We start from the raw sequence: 16,567 nt of genomic DNA on the forward strand, positions 1-16,567 counted from the left end.
TCCACTGAGCTATGCCAGCCAGGGCTTATTTTGCTTCTTGACATACAAACCCTAACATTTACTATCTGGTCTCATAGATTTGCCAACCCTGGTCTGGAAGAACACTGGGCAATTATATTGGGCTGCCCATTGGATACCTCTAGTCATTCAAACAAAACCCCTTGATCTACTCCCAAGTTCTATTCTTGTCTTCCACTCATGTAATGGCCTCTAGTTCAATTGCTCAAGTAAAAACTCTAGAGTTCTTCCTTGATTTTTTACTCTCTCACAATATCTACATTAATCTGTTAGAAGTCCTGTGTCATTCTCACCTCCAAATATAATACCCCTAATCCATCTACTTCTCTCCCCATCTGCTGCTTTAACCTGCACTACTGAATTGGTTTCCCTGCTTTCACTCTTGCCCCCTAATGATACAATATTCACTCTGTAGCTAGAGTAATTTCTTTAAAATGTTACTCCCCGACTTTAACCTTTTTTGCCTTCCTATTGCATTTAGAATAAAATCCAAATTCCTCATCACAATCTGAAGGGATTTTAATAACCCAGCCCCAGCCCACCTCTTCAATCCCGTCTGCAATGGACTTAATGTTTGTATCCTCCCCACCCCCAATTCATACGTTGAATTCCTAACCCCCTACGTGAGGGTATTAGGAGGTAGAGCCTTTGGGGAGTGATTAGGTCTTGAAGGTGGAGCCCTCATGAATGGAATTAGTGCCCTTGTAAAAGATAACCCAGAAAGCTCCCTTTCTCTTCCTTCCATGTGAGGATACAGTGAGATGAAGGTCTATGAACCAGGGAGCAGGTCCTCACAACATGGAATATAGATGCTTGATCTTGGACTCTCCAGCCTCCAGAACTGTGAGACATTAATTCTGTTTATAAGCTATACAGTCTATGGTATTTTATAGCAGCCCAAGCAGACTAAGACAACACCTCATTCCTCTGTAGGTGCACTGATTTCCTTGTGAAACATCCCAACCCCTTTCTCTTTCTTTTATTTTGTAAGGTTTTACTGATTTATTTTTAGAGAGAGGAAGAGAAGAAACATCATGTGGTTGCTTCTCACACACCCCCTACTGGGGACCTGGCCCTGCAACCCAGGCATGTGCCCTAAACCAGGACTTGAACTGGTTACCCTTTGATTCGCAGGCTGGCACTCAAACCACTGAGCCACACTGGCCAGGGACCCTTTCTCTTTCTTGACTTTTGCATTGCTAAACACTTTACAGGAATGATCTTCCTTGCTCTGCTTTGCATCTCTGGGTCTTTCTTTTCCTTTGGATACCAGATCAATGTGCACAGTATACCTTCCTTTTGTTACTCTTCACCTTATTACCTGGTTTATTTCCTGGCAGCACTGGAATGTAATCTTATGAGGGCAAGCAATGTCCGCCTTGCCCAAAACAGCATTTACATGTAATGGGTAATAGCGGATAGCTGGCAAATACTTACCAAATAAAGGAATTCCAAGAAAGTCTCATGATATGGGAAAATAAGAGTAGAGCACATAGCACAGATCCTAATGATCACGGAGATTTCTAAAGGAAGTGATGTTTAAGCTGATATCTAATGAGAGTAGGAATTATCCCATTGAGGGCTAATTTCTGGGTAACTATTCCAGGTAGAGATGAGCAAGAGAAGCAGGGGAAGAGCAGAGGCCTAGGGGAGACAGTAATGAGCAACAAGACCAGATCATTTGGACTTCATGAAAGAGCAAGAGTAGGCAAATAAAATGTTTACGCTGAAGAAATGGTGAAACAGTACTTTTTTGCTTAGGAAGATCACTCTGGCCATAGTGTGTGGAGTGAAAAATAGAGGAGAGCAAGACAGAATACAACCAGTTAGGTTACAGTAGCAGTAGTGAGAATGAAGGTATGCATCAATTTGAAATATTTGGGAGGTAGCATTGGTAGGACAGGTATAGGAGGTGAGACAGGTGTTAGGCACAATCCTAGGTTTCAGTCTTGGGCATTTGAGATAATAGAACCATTACTAAACCTGGAAAAAGTGGAGAAATAGCTGCCTTGAGGTGGAGTAGAGCATTTTAGATATGTTAGGCTTGAAACATCTATGAAGTATCTACATAGCTAGTTTAATATTTGTCTCTTAAAGTGATAATCCCAGGTCTAAGCCCTTGTGATTCCTTCTGCTCTTTTTAGCAGTACCTGGTACACAGCAGGCATTTATTGTTGAAGGAAGGAAAGAACAAATCTAAGAGCACAGGTGGCAAACACAAGGCCTGCAGACTGAATCCAGCCCTCCACCTTGTTTTATCCAGCCTGGCACCTTGTTTCCCCTTGGCAGCAGTGCCAATCTCCTTGCCTCTAGTTAAGGAGCAGTTACATTTATACATACAGTCCTAGAATTACATTTGGTCCTTTGAAGGCAACCACGAGGCTAATTTGGCCCCCGGTGAAAATGAGTTTGACACCCCTGTCTAAGAGGGCCTGGGAGTATCAGGTAAACTAGATATTAAATTAAGGGTCATCAGTATGTAAATGGTTTAACTCAGATGAGTGAATAAAAATCATCCAGGAGTATATAAAGTTAGAAGATGAAAAGAGCCTTGAAGAACTCTAGTATTTATGAAAAGGGTAATAATAGCAACGATAACATCTAATCCTAAGTGCTACATGCCTCCTTTCCCTTTTAGTTGAAAATATTTTCCCTTTATGTAAGTGATCCCTGAGAAAACTACTCCCAGTAAAGATGTGGGTAACTGACTAATGTTCTCTCATGATAATAGCTAACATTTATTGAGTTTACTGAGTGCAAAGCACTGTTCTGAGCATTTTGCATGTATTCTCAAACCCTATGAGCATGATTAACTGCAAATGAGGAACTACACAGAGTGAAGACACAGGACAGAGGGAATAATTACACAAAGGTTCTGAGAAGGGGTGAGCCTTGGACAGTAGGAGGAACATCTCTTCCACTAAAGGAGGAAAACAGAGGCAGAAAGGTACACATTTAAGTTTGTTTAAAATAAACTCTTTCATCATGAAAACGGTTTTTTGTACAATGCCTAATAACTTAAAATAAAACTCTTAACATGGTGTGTTACTTGGCTTTACAGAGTAATAACAAAGTGCTATGGGGATTAAGGAGAGGGCAGAAAACACTTCTGCCTTAAGTTCAGAAGGCAAAGGTGGAAGTTGGGCAGATTTGAAGTATCTTGAATACCTATCAAATGCCAGGTATAGCTGAGGCTTTAAGGACCCCAAGGTGGGTAACATGTAGAGATGGTCTGGGGTGGGTCTCCGTCCTGTGGTCTGGCTAGCAACCATTCCCCACTCTTCTATCCCAGGACTTCAACTGCCCCCTGAGGGTTCCATGTCCACTGTTACTTTGATGGAACATATGATCAAGGTGCTCCGGCCAGAGTTCTAACCTGGGAAATTTTGAGTGACACAAGAAGTAAGAAGGACTGGGTCATTATCCCAAAACATATCACCTGAAGAGATTCCCAGGCGTTCTTGCTCCCTGAACTCTCAGATGTGACCCAGGCCTTGTCCTTCCAAAGGCTGGTCCCCTCATCTCTTCCTTCCATTTCAGGACCCACCCCACATCCTTTCATAGATTCATTTTGATAAGGTTAAGTTAGTGCCAGCTTATATTGCTTAAAACCAAAGGATCCTGGCCATCTACAGAAGTGTGCCAAAAGAATGGCAGGTGGGTGGGGTTGCAGTAGATTGCAGATTGGAGCCCACTCCCTGACTCTTTTCCCAGTGTGTTTACAGTCCTTAATGGTACCATGGCATGGCTCTTTTAGAGAGGCTGACAGATACCAGCTACAATTCACCTTCTAGGCCATAAAGTCCTATTTTTCAGCCTCTCTGAGTGCCATACCTAGTAATTTTTGAGGACTATGCTTTGGAAAAGTTTTGAGAAATATGCTTTGAGTGACTTCAACTCATGTTCACCATTTCTACATCAGTTCAGTCACCCACACCCATTGCACATGGAGTTCTTTGTGAAACCTCTGTGGACCTATAATAAGTCTTGGCTCAGCTTCCTCTGTGCCACTACAGTAGCTAGTCCTGCCCAATATCATAGACTTGTCATACTACATGGTCATTACTTGTCTAGCTTCAGTAGTAGCTGTGAACTCCTTGAGAACAGAGTATAAATCAGAGTTTGACACAGTGCTTTGCACTAAATGTTTGTAGAACCAAACATTATACAAAATACATGAAGATGAACAATATTATAGGTAAAGACCATGTAAACCAAACCCTTTTAAAAAAGGTAGAGAACCAGTTAGGACATACATACCATCCCACCAAAAAAAAAAAAGTTAAGAGTTCAGACTCTGAAAGATAAGGTAAGTTACCAGAGGTTACTAGGTGGCAGGTCTGGGCTTAGAATCTAGCACACTGAAGTCCAGAACTGTTTTCTCTGCACCAGTGTGAAACTGTCCCCATTCTTCCATTCTTTCCCCATCATAACCCAGCTGCAAAACACATCCAAGTCTTGGCAACTCTTTTTCATGTTGTCTCTCCCACATAAATTACTCAGTCCAGCCCATTGTCAGCTCTCGATTTCGGGGCAAAGTTTATTTGAAGAAATTAAGTAACCTGCTACAATCTCCCCACTTCAAAAGTTGCCCTTCTGCCTGTCAATAAAGGGGCTGCCATGAGCGGGTGGGGATGGAAAGATAGGGGGTGTGGTCCCATTATGCACTTACTCTCTAGCCTTTAGTATGTGCTGTCTCAGCCCTGAATCCCTCTGACCAAAACCACTTATTCAGAACAGTGGTGCTCTACCTCGAGAGCATTTTAGGTCAGTGGCCATTTTCTGAATTCACTGGTCACATTCCAGTCACTGTAATCAATATATGAGTGATCAGTAGTGGTCAAAGTAGACAAGAGGCACAGGCTGTTGAGGGACCCTCTATTAAAGAGGGTTCTAATGACACATGGAATGCGCAATTTGTTAAAGTGCTCAACTACAACATAAAAATAAAGGTGTTGGAAAGATATCTACTGGTGAGATGGCAAGTTGTAATCTGAGGGGCTTCTAGAAAGACATAACAAGGAAAGTACATAAAAAAGAACTGTGCTCACATTTCAGCAATGAAGAAGGAAAGAAAAGTTTAGAGCTTCATCTCTGAATTACTAGAACTCTAAATCAAACATATCTCTAGGTGGAGACCAGCTCCTTTGACTCCTCACGGAGACCAAATGAAACCTTTATTATGTCTTTTTTCTCTAGCTCTTTTCCAAATAAACTTCTAATCTGAAATCTGGTTTCCTGTATGGAAAGGTCTATTATGGGCAAATGACCAATTTACATATGACCTGTAAACCACTTTCCTGTAAGATGATTAATAAAAACCTGGAGATGAGAAATCTGTTTCCAAATCTGCCAGGAACAAGAGGTCCATAATATTTCTATCCTCTTGGCACGATTACAAGATCCACAATTGGGGTGCCATGGTAGCAAGGGGTAAGTATCCATCAGCAGCATTGGCTCTTGTCCTAGAAGTTAGTGTATGGCCTCAGTAGTCATTTGTAAGTCCAGTGAGCTGTGGCCCAGCCCTGACCCTTGCACAGGTCCCGGTGGCGAAGGAAACAGGCATGGACTCGGAACCGACGACCACAATGAGGACAGGCATGCAGGGCTCCTGCATGGGTCTTCATATGCTCTGTCAGATGATGCTTCAGCTTGAAGCGCTTGTTGCAGATGCCACAACCAAAGGGCCGAAGGCTGAAGGTCAGCATAATGTGCCGGTCACGCTTTGGTTTCACAGCAAACCTCTTCCCACACAAGCAACCAAAACATTTTCCATCTGCAGGGGGTGTCCCCCCTAGCTTCACAGGCCCATGAACAGCCTGCCCTGTTCCCCCAGGTCCCCCACCCCCAGACAGGATTTCATTCCCATGAAGATCCACTGGTTTCCAGGATGGACCTCCTCCTCCTCCAGATGCTGCCCCTGCTCCTGAGGGTGTCAAGAACCCTAACTCTTCAGTCCTTTCAGTGTCCCCTCCAGGAAATACTGTGGTCTCCTCCTTTACTCCTCCAGCCTGAGTTCCACCTCCTGATATCTCCTCCTTAGGCTCAAAGGGTTCCTGCTTAATGTAGAAGATTTTAGGGGGTGGTGCAGAAGGGGTCAGAGAGTCAAGTGGTGTACTCTCATCGTCTGGAAGCCTTCGGGGAGCAGCAGGTATGGGCAGGGGATGAGATCCATGAGGATGGGGAACCCCTGATACTCTTGCAGGTTGAGGAGTCTGAGAGAGTGCTGCTGACCCCTGGTCTTCATCATCATCATCATCTTCCTCCTCCTCCTCAACTTGAATCCGTAACACGTTTCCTAATTCACTACCGTCCCCTCCAATGGGGTTCTGGATAGAAGCAGAAGCTTGCACAGGAGTCTGGAATGGGGAAGAGCGAATGCACCATCCTCCTGTTGAAGATGTGGTAGAAAGAAGTGTGTGATAAGGGGTCACTCCACGGGTTGAAATTCCACCACCTGAGGTTTCTAATTCTCTAAGAATCTCTGAGCACTGATCTACTACTTGCCACATTTGGAGGCCACTGGCCACAAGGAGGTGGGCAGGAAGAGCATCCAGCGGCAGGCGGAGACGCCCTGAATAAATGAGCTGGAGCAGCCCCTCGAAAGCATCAGCTTCAATGACGCTGGGCAGGGTGAGACGTGGAGCATCCCCCAGAAGAAGCTTGTCGTGGAAGTAAGGAGAGGCAGCAGCCAACACTGCTTTGTGAGCTCTAAGTTCTCGGCCCTGCACCAAAAGGGACACATCACAGAACTTTCCCTCTAGTCTGTGACGGTTCAGGGCTTCCAGAAGCAATGAGCTATGCTGAGAGAACTCTATCTGGATAGTCCGTGGGGCTGGGTTGCAGTTCGAGGACTGGGGGACAGGAGGCAAAGGTGTCGAGGTATCCATGGCCCCCTCAAAGGAGATCCCAGAGGATCGAGTACAGGACAGGAGATGAGGAACTGGGGTAGACCCCGCGCCAGATGAAGGCTGTGGAGGAAAGGAGACGGGGGTTACGGAAGCTCTGAATAAAACCATACCGCCTCAAACACCACATGCCTCCCCAAGCCCCCGACACGTGGAAACTTTTCAGTGAAATTAGCTCCGCGCACTCCCCACCAACAAAACAAACAACCAAAACCAACCCGGAGTTTAACTTCCAGGCCTGTGGAAGATGAGAAGGTCCTTCAGCCACGAGCCTCACTGACCCCGTTGGCCCGGAACTGCGCCTGCTGCCGCTCCGTTTCCCCTACGTTGCCCACAGGGCCCAACTCCCGGGAAGCCGGGGCCGCGGAAAAGCCACGAGCCCCGGCAGAGCAGCCGGAACGTAGTACCTGTGCAGCTACCGCGCCGTCGCGTGCCGAAGCCTCCGCCTCCTCCGGGACGCCAACGCCGGAAGAGGCGGGAGGGGTTAGGAACAGCCAATTGGAGGACTACAAACTGCGTGTTGCTAGGTTGCGCGGGCGGGAAGGCGGTGATGTGAGAGGCAGTGCGGTGAGAAGCGGTGCTGGCCTTGCGGTGGTGGAGTGGTCCCGCAGAGCACCAAGCAGTCGGAGGGGCAACTAGTGAGCCACCGCATATTAAATATGGCGCCCGCACCCCGGTAGGTGCAAAGAGGGCGAGATTAACTGAGCACCTGTAGTGTGGGCTAGCCCTTGTCCACATTACCCTTTGGCTTACCCTTTCCCTCCGAGGTCGGGGTTACCGTCCAGGTTTCTGTGGCCGGCAAGTGGCGGGTGGGGATAGAGCCCAACTTGCTAAGGAACCATGTTCTTTCCTCCATTCTGCATGGGAGCATTTTAACTAGCAATAAACCCTTATTTCTAGATGATTACTTCAAGACATGCATGTAGCTAGATATTTGAAATCTTTTACCAGATTATGTGCTATTCCTTAGCCTCTTTACCTGGAGTTAAGTGAGGCATTAGTGAGGGGTGAGCTAGACTGGGTGTTTGGCCAGTGCAAAAAAAAAAACAAAACAAACAAAAAAAAACCCTGTTGAAAAACAGCAGGTCCAAAACGGAGTCACTTGTGCCAAGCCCATGTCTGCAAACTACAACTTAATATTTAACCTAATTGCAGTTTCACTTGCTTCTCAGAATGTAATCTTTAACCAGTCAGCCTCGATCACCTCAAGTACTAGTGAGGTAAACTATCTGATCCCTTCCATGCCCCTTAGGAGGGCAGCCTTGCCTAAAACAATGCTTTCTTTGCTCGTGAGCCTCCTTTCAAAAAGCAGATATTATCACCCAGCTGGTGGTCCCAGCTTAGGAAAATCAGCATAACGATAAAAGAACAATCTCCGTTTATTAAACATGATTTTTCTGTTTCACCACACACTCCAGAAAAAAAGGAAATGGGGCTGGGAGTGGAGAAAAAGAGGCAGTGGTGGGGGTAAAGAAGGCTGGGAGTGGGTTTGGATAGGGAAGGAGAACCAGAGAAAAATAAAACGAGTAGGAAGAGCATCTCCCTGCCCTTAGGGTGGTGGGTGGGGAGGGGAGCATGGGGGAGGGGCCCAGGAAGCTCTGTACACAGGGGTTGCCCCCAGCCCCCACACACACACCCCAGATATGTACAGTACAAACCCCAATAATTACAACAGCCAAATAAGAGGAGGAAAGGGGGTCCCAGGTAGGGTCTGAGGTTGGGAAAGCAAGGAAAGGGCACAGGGATAAAATTTCACATATTTACAACTTTTATATAAGTATAAATTTGGCCCCAGCTGGGTGTATGTAGTTAGGAGGAGACTGAAGGGATAGTGTCCATACAAAACAAAGAAGGGTGGAGTCTGCGAAGAGTCTGAAACGCATGAAGGGATGAGGGGGCAAAGGCTGGGTAGGGGGCAGCAGTCAAGGAAGAGGGGGTGTCAGGGAGGGGATTCTCCCCTCCCTGGACCTACCCACCCCAAACCCCATCCACCTACCTCCCCTATCCCGCCAGAGAGCTATGTACAGAGAAACACCGAAAAATTGTGGGGCTGGCGGGAGGGAGAGAGGTGGAGGGAGATTGGGGGTGGGGAGGATGAGAGGGTAGCCCAGCCCTGTCCTACCTCCCCCAGGGGACAGAGTCATGGAAAGGGGCCCCCAGCACCCCTCTTCCACACAGGTCCCCCATCCTGGGGGAGAGGGACATGGCTTTTCCTAGAGTAAGTTCCCCCCTCCCCCTGGGAGTAGAGGCCAAAAAGAGAGAGGGGAGGGGCACAGGGGGACAGTGTGTGTCATGGTAGGGCAGATCAGCTATTCTGTCCTCCCCAACATACACACCCTCCTTAAACCCTAACCCCTCACCTAACCTCAATTCCACCCCACCCAACGCACTGGGGGAGGGGGGGGCATTAGCCCCCTCACCCCGCTCTGGGACCAGCCAAGAGCAGATCAGGTGTGGGAGGAAAGGGAGACAACTCCCATTTCCCCCCTTGCCGCCCCCACCCTGCCCCGGTGGCCCCACCACCCCATCTGGGTTCTGGGTGGGGAGGGAATAAATTTAAGAGTGGTAGGGGAAGGAGTTTGTGCGTGCTGAGCCCCCCCAGACGCTCCTGAGAAATCAAGGGGTAATAGGGTCCCCTCACCTGGGGTCCCCTCCCCATAACAAGGGGGACAGGGGAGGCCAAAATGGGGTAGTGGAGGGAAGTTAGATTGTCAGCTCTGGTTACTGCTAAAAAATCACCCTGAAGTTGAAAGTTTGGAGGTGCCACACCCCCAGGGTGGGTGTGAGGGTCTGTCCCCCAGTGCTCAGGGGAACGATGAGGCAGAGGATGGGGATAGCACCCCAGAGTGAAGGGGTCAGTGTGGGGTAGGTGGTGTCCTGGGGTAAGGGTCCCTGGGGGTCACAGGGGGAAGCACCCCAACAGAAAGGAAAGAAGAGCAGCTAAAGTTTCGTGCTTTCCCTCCTGGAAATGGTGCGGTGGGGCGGGGGACTGGTGCCCCCAAGGAGGCATTCAGGGAGGCAATCCCGCTGTCCTTCAGCGTCGTCCAGTCCTGGTGGTTGGTGCTGTTCCAGGGTGGGGTGCATGGGCAGGGAGGTCTGTGGTGCTGGGTGGGCTAGTGGTCCGCGGTGTTTCGGAACTCGCCGTTCTCGGTGATCTGCAGCCTGGGTGGGGGGGGTGGGGCTGGGGGGGCCAGGCCGTTCCAAGGTGGGGCCAGCGTCACACGCGGGTTTGTTGGACCCAAGGGGGGAAGCTGCCTCTCCTGCAAGACACCAAAGAGGAGAGCGCGGACTTATTGAGACGCTTCGCAGGGGCCTGGATGCCAGGCCCCTAGCAATGGGGCCTCCCCCATAACCAGCCCACTTCATAAGCCATGTCCCATCCCCTTCCCCCAGGACAACCCCCGCCCCCACCTCCTATTTTGTTTCTCACCTTCAGTAGAAGTTACATCTTCTGGGATCAGGGAGAAGAGAATCTTACCCTAGATTCCTAACAGGGGCCTTCAACCCAGGGAGTCACACCAGGACACCAGTTCAAAAGAAGCAAGTTCCTACCTCCCTCCACCCCCCAACCTAACCCTTGTATCTTCCCCTGCCCAGCCCACCCCCAATTCCAGGTAGGAACTTTGTGTTGAGGGAATAGGGAAGGCAGTACAGCAAAACCTCATTAATCCAAACACCCATGGATTTGGAATTTTTTCATAATTTGAATAAAAACTGGGCTTGCGTTTTCCTGTATGTATGAAGAAAGGGTGTGCTAAGCAAATTAATGGTGGAAATGTATCTGTAGGAGGAACATTTAACCTATACCAGAAAAATTTCAACACTATCTATTCATTAACGCATGCTCCCTAACGGCCTCGAATGGAAAAGCCTTATTCATTGAAGTTTACTTACTGTATATATTTTGAAGACATGCATTTCATTAAATAGACACTGTCATTCAGTTTTGTCACTTATTCAGAGTGGCCATCTTCTCAAATATAACATTCCAAATTAGAGAGGTTTAACTGTACTGGGGGGGAAAGGAAGGGGATTCAGGGAAGCGATGTGGGAGGGCTGCCTCTCTCTCACACTAACCAGAACAACTAGAAGCTTCTGCAGGGACACAGCATGCCCCAATCTCTGCACCCACAGGAAGCAGAAATGCTTCATTCCTTTCCAACCCCACATTCCTTTCAATCCCTCCCTGGGCTCCTACTCAAAAGGTGAGGCATATCAGACCCTACTCCCATCCCTGGTCCTATTTGATCTCTTTCTACCGCTCCTGGACCAACTCCTGGCTGCTGCCCTCAGCTCTGGCTTCTGTTCCTCTGCTGGGAGAGAAGAAAGCCATCTGTACTATACTTCTGGTTGCTGCTTACTTGCCTTAAAATAAGGCAACAAAATTAATTTTTAAAATAATGGGTAAGTTGTAGAGGCACCAATACCTGAAAGTGGCTTAGCAAGTTTCCAAATTATTTCCTGGGTGACAGGGCATTTAGGGCTGGCAACCCAGTTATGTCTGACCTTATCTCCAGAGGATACAAAATCATTCCCAGTAGAAGCTCCCAAATCAGCTCTTTCTTCCAAATCAAAGAGCTCCCCTCCCAGAAGGTCACTAAAACCCCAGCCATAAGCAAAGCTGCCTGCCTTCTTAGCTTGCAGAGCATCTCACACACTTTCCACAAGTCAGCAAGAGAGGAAATGAAGGATGGTAGGGGATCCTGAGCATGGCTGGAGAGCAGGGGAGGAAGGAAGCCTTAGATTCCCTACCCTCTGCTTGTCTGCTGGCGACAGCACACAGGCAGGCCCCTACACCCCCATGGACCCAAATTTAGAAAGTAGATAAATTAGGGTGCCATTATTCATTTTACAAAAGAATTCACTGCAGGAGTCTTTTAAATGGTGAGGTCCCCTGGTGCCTTTCAGCATCTGTTTACAGATCACTAACTACTCTGACAGAGAGGCTGGGCAGGCAGAGTGCTAAATTACAGTGTGAGGAGCCACTGCCCGCTGCAGATCAATCCCATAGAAAATAAAGCATCTCAGAAATGATGTCAGGGGCCGGCAGGTTCCCATTTATTAGTATTTTAGGTAGGGTTGTGTTTGGCAAGGCCACTGGGTGGTGGGAGAAGGGGAGTGAGTGGTATTAGCAATCCTGGGATGTGAGCTCTGACAGGAAGAGAGGTTATTTAACATGCTGTTCCTGGCACCTCTGCCTGGGAATCAACATGCCCACGGAGCCCACGATCTTATCCAGGAAGTGGTCTCACCCCACTTCCAGCCATCACACCACACGGGCCAGTCCACATTCTAACGTCTGTCATGGCTCCTTTCTTGCTCCTCCTTGTTCCCCTCGCCTTGACTACTGTTCTGCCATCTGAAGAGCATTCTTTTGACCCCCCACAAAGCCTCCCTGAGGTAACTAGCTTCTCCTAATTCCCACCTAAAGGAGATGAACAGAAGCCCCAGATGCTTCTACCTCACAGATGTAAGGAGGAAAAGAGAGAGAAGCAGGTGAGAAGTAGAAGGAAGCAGGGATAGAGAACAAAGGTTAGGGAGGGGAGAGGAAACCCCAACCTACCTGCTGTAGTCAGAACAGCCCCTCTAGCCAGGGTCCCCCAATCCATCATCACTGCCACCCCTTAACAAACCCCACCCCCAACCCCCCAACCCCCAAGGACGCTCTGGTGAAATGGGGGGTGACAGACATACACTGGAGAGGAAAAGGAAGAGGACTAAGAGTGAGGAGGAGGCTAGGGGTAGGTTTTGTAGGAAAGGATGTGATCTGAGAATGTGCTGGCCTGTCCAGGCATCACTGGCATTGGTAAGGTATCACTGAACTGGCGGGGAGGCAGCAGAAAGTCCTCTCTCTGGCCAGTGCCTTCGGAGATGGGTCTATGGGGGAGGTATCAGGAGGACAGGGTATGTGGAGGTTCTCAGGTGTGGAGGGCAGCAGTGAGGAGGAAGAGGCTGTAGAGAGTTGGAGGGGAGTGGGCTTCACGACCAACCTGCAGTGGTCCGGAGTCACCTCCCCCTGTGTCCTCCACCCGTGGTCAAAGCAGAACCAGGAGAATTACCTGATGAGGAGCTGCAGGGATAGAGAGTGGGGTCATGGGGTCAGGAACCTTGGAGGTGGAGGGGAATCCGCCTGGCCTTCAGAGCAGGAGGAGGAGCATGGGTGGGAAAGTGAGCAGAATTTGGGGAAAGCAAGGGTGCAGGAGGGAGGTTCTAAAAGCTGGCTGGTGAAAGACAGGGAGGGCAGCAGAGAAGTGTAGAGCTAATTAGGTGTGAGGACGAGAGGGGGAAGTAGGCCAAAGGAGGTTGGACTTAAAACACTGAGGGAAGGGGAAGCTTACAGGGTGGGAGTGATCAAGATCTGAAGAGTCAGGAAGACTGTGTGGGGGATGCCTAGGAATCAGGAAAATTGGGGAGCAAAGAGGACCATCCAGAGCCTCGGGAAACTAGAATTCAAACTGCCTCGGGCTCTATTCTGGTAAAATGCGGCTTCTAGCCCTCCTAGCCCGAGAAGAACTCAGAGGAAGATGAACTCCCTGACTGCACAGGAGCAGGCACTGAAGAGGCAAGGATTCCAGGAACTGGGTGTAGTGTGGGGGCGGAGAGAGTCAGGTTCTGATAGGTCCTGAGACGCAGACAAAAGTGGGAAAGATAGGGTGGGAAGGCACAGGGGGTGGGGCTGACACTGCCAAGAGTGACAAAGGCACAGACGATGGGATGAAGATGGGGTCACTGAGAGGCGAGGCTGCTGGGAGCAGCCAGTGGACAAACGGAGGACAATGGGAGAGACAGACAGCAATGGGGCTGGGATGCTGGTGCAGTGAGTGCACAAAGGACCGTGGGATGGATGGGGATGGGACACAGAGAAGATAAATGACATTGTAATTTCCACCTGAGCGTCGAGCAGCCTCTTCTTGGGTTCGGGTAGCGGCTCAGCCATGGTGGGGTGGTCCCGGCGCAGCTCCTCCTCCACCAGCATCAGCCTGAAGGGACGGGCTTCAGTGGGGTTAGTGGCGGGCACTAACCTGCCCATAGAACTCCAGACCCCAGGGAACCCATACAGCTCTTAGGCATCCTCCTCCCCTGCCCTCATAATCCCTCCACTGTCCTTTATTCACTTCCTCCCAGGAACCTTCACATTTCTCTGCTAAGGACAGCTTTCTGAGCCTCACAGACCTCTACAACCCAGATACCCCTGTCCCTCCACCCTCACATTCAGGACAGTGCTCTCCCACAGACCCTCTGTGGCTGAACACCTGGTTTCCATGTCCCCCATGCTACCTCACTGAGCCTAGGCCATCTCCTGTGCAGCCCCAGTGATGACCCCCAGAGGGGTCTCTACAATCACTATTATCTCAGCATTTCTCTGCCTTTGATAGAGATTCTCAAGGAGATTTCTCATAAAGGACAGCAATTATACCAGTGGTTTTCAAAAAAAGTTTCAAATGACACCTTATTCTTCTAATGAACCTTACTCAAAAACATTTACAATGGATTAAAATGAAGTTGGCTTTGGCTGGAATGAGGCCCAGGGTGCCACCCAGTTCTCAAGATAACTGAGGAGCTCCACAAAGCAGTTGAGAACATGCACAAGCTTTATAAAAGAAGGGGTATTCCTTTTCTAATGGAATACCCTTCTAAGGCTGGAGAGGAAAGGGTGGTCTAGGATGGGACGGTCAGAGGCCACCCCGGCCAGGGATCCCTACCCAGGTTTGAGGTGAGTATCACGGGCTCTGTTGAAAGTAATCAGTGGGGATTCCCAACCTAGGCTGGGTCCAGACACATAGTGATTGATGGTTGGATAATAACAGGCACATTTTCCAAGGACTTCAGAAGTTACTCTATCAGAAAAGAAGTTGGGGTGTAGTAAAGGGACACTTGCTACACTAAGCAAGAGATTTCCTCCCGTCTGGTGATGGGTTAAGTGTGGGGGAGTATAAATTTCTAGACTTGGGGTCTGAGGGGCTCTCTCCAACCTCAAGCTTTCCCTTGCTACCCCTCCCCAGGCCGCCCCTCACCTGCCAATGATGCTCTTGATCTGTGAATCCTTCTCCACCTGCTGCTGCCTCAGCCTCTTCTCGCTCTGCTCCAGTCGGGCCTGGTACTGCATCAGGATTTTGCTGGTCTGTTCTTCCTGGGAGAGCAGCCTCCGCTCATACTCTTCCAGCTTCCGGTTGGACATGTGCAGCCGCTCCTTCAGTGAGTGGATCTCCTCCTCGTACTCCTTCACCTGCCCACCGGGCACATGACCCCGCACTGTGAGAGGTGCCCTGCCCTGACTCCAACACCCAGCCTCCATCCCTGCCTGCCAAGCACAGTTGCTGCTGGATGAAGAACATCCCAACCATCTCCTTTATCCCTTTCCCCGTCTGTTGATCATACATACACACCCACTTTTTTGAAGGCCCTTTGTGGAACTGAGGATCCCTCAAAGTGGAGCATGGCCATAGACTCCCACACCCTGAGAGGTATATACATGTCCTCATATGTGCAGCTGGACAAATGAGGACCCATACAGGAACCTAGACAGGCTCATGGACACAACTTGAATGACTGTACCCAGAAATTAAACTTAAGGTAACTCCTTAGCCCCAACCCAGGCCAGAGAGCACATGGGGGAGACCAGGAAGAAGAGACATCGGCTGGAGAGAAAAGACTCTACCCTGGACAGAGGGTCTGGACTGCAGGTGAGCCCAGGCTGAGAATCTATGAATGCCTCTCTCTTGTTAATGACCCTGGAATTCTGAGGCTGGAAGAGCACAGAGAGTCATTTTGTCTGCCCTGTTGGCTCTAAATTCTGGAGCTGTATTATCTAATACAGTAGCTACTAGCCATGTGTGGCTATTTAAAAATTAAACTAAAAATTCAGTTGCCACCAGCCACACGTGGCAATGGCTACCATATTGGACAGTGGAGATCACAGACATTTCCATCACTGCATAAAGCTCTACTACACAGTACTAGTCTAGAGCCTTTCCCAACAAAGATTCCTCATCTGAACCACAGAACAGAAAACAATGATTTGAGAGACTTTTTTCCCATTCTCTGAACAGTGCACACACATAACCAACCCTATCCTAGAGGCCAAGAAAAGATGCTAATTCACTACCAGTAGGGCTTAATTCTCTCATGAAGCTTGCTGAACCAAGTCCACCTAAAACAGTCCCAACATTTTCCTATGTTCAAACCCCAATTCTCCCAAGTAAGCTCTCTCTGCTGCCCATGTTGGAGCCATACATTATCAACATTAACCTAATTCTGCAGCCACACTCTCCTTCAGGGTTCTTGGTGTGATGGCTTCCCTAAGGAGCTTTCTGCTAAGTTATTTGTGTGTGCCCCACAGCTTTTGCTGTCTTTTGCTCTGGGCCATCACCAGCTGAGAGTCCGAATGGTCTTTCCACACACCATTTTGCAACACCAACCCTGTGTCACCTATGCCCATGCACAGTGACTGGCTCAACCGGACATCACTTATAGTGTAATTGCAACCCACCTAATCGTGCCCAATTTATCAGCTCACACTGATAGTAAAGTAACTTTCCTTTTCCTGAGCAGTCATAGGAGCCAGGGCTTATGTTGTTCCTGGGGAAGAACATGAAGATAAGCCTAATATAGAACATGTTTCTCTCCAGATAGTCTATGAT

At 48.9% G+C, this 16,567-nt stretch overlaps 2 protein-coding genes across 6 annotated transcripts in view; both read right to left on the reverse strand.

The window, feature by feature from the left end:
- Window positions 1-2,978: 2,978 nt before the first annotated feature.
- Window positions 2,979-7,381, reverse strand: ZBTB9 (zinc finger and BTB domain containing 9). Of its 3 annotated transcripts, none has more exons than XM_045835792.1 (2): window positions 7,334-7,381; window positions 2,979-6,989 (listed from the first exon to the last, which is right to left on the reverse strand). In XM_045835792.1, the coding sequence occupies exon 2, from the start codon at window positions 6,906-6,908 to the stop codon at window positions 5,511-5,513; it is 1,398 nt and encodes a 465-aa protein (XP_045691748.1). In that variant the 5' UTR covers window positions 6,909-6,989; window positions 7,334-7,381; the 3' UTR covers window positions 2,979-5,510. The 3 variants fall into 3 exon arrangements, with proteins under 3 accessions (XP_045691748.1, XP_045691757.1, XP_045691738.1); XM_045835801.1 differs by having other exon boundaries at window positions 7,208-7,370; XM_045835782.1 differs by having other exon boundaries at window positions 7,145-7,370.
- Window positions 7,382-8,304: 923 nt separating this feature from the next.
- The window catches only part of SYNGAP1 (synaptic Ras GTPase activating protein 1), a 31,152-nt gene continuing 22,889 nt past the window's right edge, over window positions 8,305-16,567 (reverse strand). Inside the window, exons 17-20 of one of the 3 annotated variants that reach the window (XR_006785240.1) lie at window positions 14,942-15,153; window positions 13,816-13,906; window positions 10,821-10,938; window positions 10,055-10,186 (exon numbers count right to left, since the gene is read on the reverse strand). Coding sequence is in view for 2 of the 3 variants with exons in the window: in XM_045835093.1 (XP_045691049.1) it covers window positions 10,040-10,186; window positions 13,816-13,906; window positions 14,942-15,153 (450 nt within the window). In the remaining variant the exon portion in view is untranslated. Of the gene's footprint in view, window positions 10,187-10,820; window positions 10,939-13,815; window positions 13,907-14,941; window positions 15,154-16,567 lie in introns of all 3 variants that reach the window. The other 2 variants (XM_045835101.1, XM_045835093.1) reach the window with 2 other exon arrangements.

Source organism: Phyllostomus hastatus, unplaced genomic scaffold (genome assembly GCF_019186645.2).
Source record: "Phyllostomus hastatus isolate PE091 unplaced genomic scaffold, TTU_PhHast_1.1 phas_contig_1048, whole genome shotgun sequence".
In the NCBI taxonomy this organism is placed as follows: Eukaryota; Metazoa; Chordata; class Mammalia; order Chiroptera; family Phyllostomidae; genus Phyllostomus; species Phyllostomus hastatus.